Consider the following 7,049-nt stretch of genomic DNA (forward strand, 5'->3'; position numbering starts at 1 on the left):
CAACTCGACACAATCTTCCAGACAAATATACTCCCTTCTTCATGACACTCAGCTACCCCACTCTTCAACACTGAACATCCTCGGTCTGTCCTTTACTTACAATCTAAACTGGAAACTTCACATCTCATCTCTAGCTAAAACAGCTTCTATGAAGTTAGCCGTTCTGAGACGTCTCCGCTAGTTTTTCTCACCCTTCCAGCTGCTAACTCCGTACAGGAGCTTTATCCGTCCATGTATGAAGTATTCTTCACATATATATATATATATATATATATATATATATATATATATATATATATATATATATATATATATATATATATATATATATATATATATATATATATATATATATATATATATATATATATATATATATATATATATATATATATATATATATATATATATATATTAAAATGCTGATTAGCCATTACGTATAAGGTACTATAGACACAGTAAGAATGACACTGGAATTTTCCCAGTTTATGAAATGTACAAATGTATTAACAATGATCGTTGTTTTTCTGTTGTTCCCTCCCGCCCCTGCACCTGACTAACATCTCGCTTTTTTGCAGGGATTGGCGTGTCCATGCTGAGCTATCGAGGACAGGTGCGCCTAGGCCTCAACGTGGACACCGCACTCGTGAATTCTGAAGAGGTTGCTCAGCAGTTACTGGAGGACACTATTGTTCAGACAAGGTCGCTGTTGAAGGAACTTGGAGCAGTCGAGATCGAACCCGAGGCCATGCTCTCAGACACTGTCTCAGCTGTCTCAGAGACCGAGCTGCTGCTGGGAGAGGGAAAGCAGCTCCCTCTCCGGCCAAACCAGCCGCCTCGAGTTCGCCCCGCCACCCTCACACATAAAAACTGACTTACATCGGCAAGAGTCGACCACTGGTATGTAAAATGGTAGACATGATTTGAAATTCACGTATAGTATTTAGATGCTTTAGATAGAGTAGGTGCGGGAATTTCCTACTGGCCAGCGTACACTGTAACCCAAATTACGAAGTCATTCGACGACCTTGACTATAAGCATGACACGTCGCTGATTATATATCACGGGTCAACAATCAAAATGCTTCCGAAACCAGAGTAACAATCTTTGACTAACTTTAGGTCACTGATAATGAATATCATGATTAAAATTGTTTGTTTGGTCTACTTTTCAAGATGCACCTACATGTCAGAACAGATTCCAACAGGCTCGCGGCCGTGTTTCTCACAATACTCACAGTCACACTGCCCTTCATTACTGACCTAGTCAGTGTTGCCAGATTGTCAGTAATTTCTGGAGATCTGAAATTTTGATCTTCTGTCAGAATTTAAGAAATTAGTTACTGTAAAATCTTAAATTTTAACCTGAGAGAGAGAGAGAGAGAGAGAGAGAGAGAGAGAGAGAGAGAGAGAGAGAGAGAGAGAGAGAGAGAGAGAGAGAGAGAGAGAGAGCAGAACACGGAGTTAACAGTTCTCCTAACACCTAACCTCTCAGGTGTATTTCTCAGACTTGCACAAGGAACATTTTTTTCATCTCTCTTACAATCATTTCCCTTTCTTCCTTGCTCCCATACAATCCCAACACTGAGAATCCCTCTATCTATTTCCTACCGTCTAGTCTGCCACTCTGATTCACTTATGATTCCCATAATTGTCTCTATAAGTCTACCTCTCTGTCGCTCATATCTACAGCACTCCACAATAAAGTGTTCAATCGTCTCCTCCCCCACCCCTATAAAAGTTACAATCTTGGTCCTGCTCGTTCCTACTCTGGCCTTAACCTCTAGTGTTCCTGTCCTTGCTTTGACTAACAATTTACTCCTTCAGTCTCCTACATGCCAGTGAAGTACCACCGGTCTTTCTTTGATTCTTTACCATTTAAGCGTGGACTTGCTCTCCATTCCTGACTGTCATCTGGTCCTGCCATTCCCTTCTATATTTTTTCCTCACCATCTTGCTACCTAGCCTCTGCCACTCTTGGTCTATGTTCCCTCTTCGTTTCCACCGTTTTATTTTTTTTTTTTCCAAGATGAGTTCCCCTCTACACTAAGTAACCCACCTCTCCTCGCTGAGCCCCTCCATCTTCTTAAGTAAATTAAGTTTTCCTTTCACTACCCTTTCCCTGAATGTGCTCCATCCCATCTCACCTCTGATTGCCTCTACTGCTGTACTATTTGGGACCCCTAAACTCCACTGTCTATAATGTTCCGTGATCTTTTTTAGCTTCATGAGACCTCCCTCCCAGTAATAAGTAACTTCTGATCTATACAAACAATACGGGACTGTCATTCCTTTCCACAAGCTTCTACTTATTTCAAACTTGTTAACTGATCTATTCTTTCGTTAATTATCATGTGTGTCATTCTCCTGCATTCCCTTTATTTATTTGTCTTTGTTTTCTCCTCCTACTCCCTCTTTATTAATGTTTAAACATAGTTATATATATTTATTTATTACTTCTATCACACTGTTCGCCAGGACCCAGTGGCTTCATCCTGTGCTGTTATATTTTATCACCTTACATTTCCTGTCACTACATTTAGTGTCCCACTCCCTTCTGTGTTCCTCTGGTATTCCTCTGCTATTCTAAATAACTTCTTCATATCCTCTTTCTTCTCAGCAATCAACACTGTGTCATCTGCGCATGCTAGGCCTCCCAATCTACTGTCTCCAATCCTTGCTACCTCCTCTGATTTCCTAATCGTTACTGGCAATTCCTCTATTTATAAAGATATATATGTAAATACATTTGCAAACAATAGCTATATAATTGCTTTTAATCTCCCTGTAAAAGTTGCATTCTTGATAAATATTGCACTGCGTAACTTTTAATTACAAGAAGAATATTTAATTCTTGTAATATATACTAACTATGAAAATTTCAATGGTTAGATTTTTATTTATTTACTTATTTATTTATTCATTTATTTTATTTATTTATTTTATTTATTTTTTTATTATTTATTTATTTACTTATTTATTTATTTATCTATTTTATTTATTTGTTTATTTATTTTATTTTTTTTATTTTATTTTATTTTATTTTATTTTTTATTTATTTATTTTATTTATTTATTTATTTATTTTTTTTTTTTTTTTTTTGCGGGGGGGACAACAAATCTCCAAAAAATTTTACCGGGACATCCGGCAACACTGAACCCAGCAGTCATAGAAGGTGGTTGTGCTTTGCAATTGTGTATTTTGTGGTGAAATGTAAGTAATTTTCCTAGTCAAATACTTTTTAATGTATAATAACTGTTCATTGAGCAAGCAATTTATACGCATGTTAGACATTTAATATTAATTTTATTTTCTTACTGAATTATATAAGTACTTGTGCTAAGCTTTCATGTTCATTATTGTAATGATTGATTTATAAAGTTCTGCTTATTTTTCCAGATGCCTCGTAGTTGTGTGAATAAAGTAGACAACTTCTGCTACACTTGTGGTGAGGTGACCTTTTCATCACAGAAGCACAGTGCTTTGGTTAGAAAGGCATACTATGTTTTGGATGCAAGATTGGTGACCAGGATAAGAACTGGGTTCCTCATGTATGCTGTAACACTTGTGCTACTAATCTTCGCCAATGGTTAAACAGGGAGAGGAAAAGAATGCCCTTTGCTGTGCCGATGACCTGGCGAAAGCCAAGAGATCATACCAACAATTATTATTTCTGCACGGCATCTCCAGTACAAAAGGGTTTGTCAAAGAAGAAAAACAGTTCTTTAAATATCCAGACACTCCATCAGCTATTCTCCCACATGAAGGTCTACCTGTTCCTGGTGCACTAACTTCGGTATCATTCTAGTCTGATGAGGAAAGTGGTGAGGAGGAAGAAGAGAAGGATGACAGCGTTGGACTGCAGAGTGACCTAAATTTTGATGAAGCAAAAACACACTCCTCTAGGCCACATCTCATAATACAAAGGGAACGCCAAGGGATCTACAACTACCCAAGAATAAAGCAGAGCTGCTAGGCTTTCGTCTTCAATAGTGGAACCTCCTAGCAGATGATGTGAAAATTTAAAAATTCGGTGACCGTCAGCAACAGTTCAATGATTTCTTTGTAAAGTAAGGTGATTTAGTGGCTTGCAACAAAATTAATGGTGTGATGGAAGCATTTGGCATCGAATATGAACCCAAGCACTGGAGACTGTTCATAAGTTCATCAAAAACTAGTCTAAAAGGTGTCTTACTGCATAATGGCAATAATAAGCCGTCAGTTCTTGTGGGCTATGCACCACATATGAAAGAAACTTATGAGAATATAAAACATATGCTGCAAAGCATAAAATATGGTGAACATCAGTGGGAGATCTGTGGTGATTTAAAGGTTGTTGGTCTTGTGATGGGCTTGCAGGGTGGATACACTAAGTATTGTTGCTTTTTTATGTGAATGGGACAGCCGTGCAAGAGGTTCCCCCTATATCAGGAAAGACTGGCCACCTCATCAATCATTGGAGTCTGGAATGAAAAATGTTCAACATCCACCTGTCGCTGAATCAAGCAAAATTTTGTTACCACCTCTACGCATAAAACTGGGGCTCATGAAGAACTTTGTAAAAGCTATGGGCAAATTCAGTAAGGAAACTAGTATTTAAAAACAAAATTCATCTCACTGAGCGACGTTAAGTTAAAAGAGGGAGTCTATATCGGTCCTCATATTCGCGACCTTAAAGATGGCGACTTTGAATGAGTGGGAGAAAGATGCTTGGGAAGCATTCAAGTTTGTGGCAAAGGGATTTCTCGGAAACCGAAGAAAACTATGAAGAAATGATGAGAGAGAAAAAAAAAAACTCATGAAAGCTTACAGGAACTTGGGATGTAACATGTCTTTTAAAATTTACTTTTGGACTCACATTCAGACTTCTTTCTAGCGAACTGTGGTGCAGTCAGTGACGAACACGGTGAAAGGTTTCACCAAAATATTTCAGCCATGGAAAAGTGGTATCAGGGTAAATGAAGAACAGCCACGCTTGCAGACTATTGCTGGTCATTGGCAAAAGATGTTTCTTCAGCCAAATATGAGCGTCAAGCAAAAAGTAAGCAGGTAGATAAGGAATAAAACAAGACACATTGTGGATTGCAATAAAATATTCAAATATTATGTCTCGTATCTTTAAAACAATAGCCAATAAATATCTTTTAAGGTGATATTTGGATTCAGGACGTGAAATTACATGAGAATTAACTAATTTAATTTAAGAAGCACACAACTTTAAGAAAAATGTAGATCAGTGAATTGTCGAATCCAGAAACTTTTTTACACCCTCGCATAGTAAAACATAAGTTTTACTATATGTGTGTATATATATATATATATATATATATATATATATATATATATATATATATATATATATATATATATATATATATATATATACAGAGAGAGAGAGAGAGAGAGAGAGAGAGAGAGAGAGAGAGAGAGAGAGATTGTCGAAGCTCACTCACAGTCGAATCAATCAAATGCATTGCATTAAGCACATTCTATTCGACGCACTGGAAGTGAATTATGGCTCTTAAAGTTGTCAAGATATAGAATCTCATTATGATCAAGAACTACTATACAACGTTTAGCGAATATCAATCGGAAAATCATGGTAGTTGTTGAAGTATCATATCCTACGATAAGGCATTACTGTATTTTTTTAATAATCACTGAGCCTATTACGTGTTTAATTATTAAGATTATTTTCATCATTACTGAAGATGCTATTCGCACCACGAGCTTTTTTTTTTTTTTTTTTTTTTTTTTACATCAAGTATACATATCATTGTCAGTTAGTGTGAACATTTCTCGAAGTGTTTGATGACAAGACGACGGTTCATTGTCGGCTGTCTGGTAATTGGATTGCCATGGAAATTTAGTGATGTTACAAAGTTAAAAGTTGGGAGCAACTCTTGAGCAAAGATTCAATTGCTCTTTTCTTTTTCTGTTTGGGTCACAGGTGTTTTCGCTCAGTTCTTTTGATCTCATTTAATTAGTAATTTAATGTTAGTCGTCGTATGTATATGATTACATGTTCATGTACTGTCCCTTAAGAAATAGATAGTTTAATGCAAACTGTTTCATCAGTTAAAAACCCTTCCACCCTTCCAACCTTTGGCGAATCGACATGCACTCACGTGCAGCAAGCATTGGGATTAATAATAATAAGAGGAGGGAAAGTAACATATACCTAAAAAGCAAATCATAATATTATCTTGCAAGCATTCAACATTCATAGTATCTTTATAAGAAAAGTGGACGTTCACGCTCGAATTCTTAGTTGAAACTTTTGAAACAGTAGAGCGAGATACCGAAACTGGAAGGTTTGATTTGAAAGGGAACAATTGCTGCAGTGCGGGCCTAACTGTGGTGAGTAGCAGGTGTTGTTGGGTATCCTTGTCTCTTTCTTGTCATCCTATTTTCTGTACTCATTTTCTCTTGTTACTCTCTTCCTTATCGGTTTGCAGCTCATGCTTGAAACACACACACAGACGCACACCAGTAAAGCCAAACTGTTGCTTCTATTGTAAGTATTGATGATAATTTATTTTGGCGAATATTAGATATTTTTACAAAAGAAAAGGTGCGAATGTGGGAGGGGAGGGTTAAAAAGGAGTGGTCTTGCTACTGACATGCTGCAGATCCCGATGGATCAAGACTCCATCAAGCTCTACAATAGGACTTGTTAACAAGTCAGTCTGTTCAGTATCGTAAATACGAGGATGTCTTGGCATACAAACCAGAGAGAGAAGGACTTGCATGTTTTTCTTATGTTAGTCTGGATTTCATTAGTATTCATGCGGCTGAACTACTGTGTATTGAAGGAGTGACATAGTTGGAGAAAAATATTAGTGACCTGTGATCTCATCAGTAACAAGAATTTCAGAAGAAAATACCAATGCAAATGTAGGCAGCTGGAAACTGAAAGCTATTTCATATGACCACGCCCAAGCATTAACAAATTTATCTTTGCTATTTTTCCTCCAATATTTTATCACCGTAATATTTAAGCTTCTCAGTGAAGGATATGAAAGAAAAATGGCGAAATATTATCGAGA

General features: G+C 36.8%; 1 protein-coding gene across 3 annotated transcripts in view; it reads left to right on the forward strand.

The window, feature by feature from the left end:
• The window catches only part of LOC135099687 (pantetheinase-like), a 29,076-nt gene extending 23,970 nt beyond the window's left edge, over positions 1 to 5,106 (forward strand). For 2 of the 3 annotated variants that reach the window (XM_064002100.1, XM_064002096.1), the window contains 2 exons: positions 579 to 900; positions 3,400 to 5,106. In XM_064002100.1, the coding sequence (XP_063858170.1) occupies positions 579 to 874 (296 nt within the window). In that variant the 3' untranslated portion in view covers positions 875 to 900; positions 3,400 to 5,106. Of the gene's footprint in view, positions 1 to 578; positions 901 to 3,166; positions 3,214 to 3,399 lie in introns of all 3 variants that reach the window. The other variant, XR_010268286.1, reaches the window with a different exon arrangement.
• The last annotated feature ends 1,943 nt before the right edge of the window (positions 5,107 to 7,049 follow it).

This window comes from Scylla paramamosain, chromosome 4 (assembly GCF_035594125.1).
Source record: "Scylla paramamosain isolate STU-SP2022 chromosome 4, ASM3559412v1, whole genome shotgun sequence".
Taxonomy (NCBI): domain Eukaryota; kingdom Metazoa; phylum Arthropoda; class Malacostraca; order Decapoda; family Portunidae; genus Scylla; species Scylla paramamosain.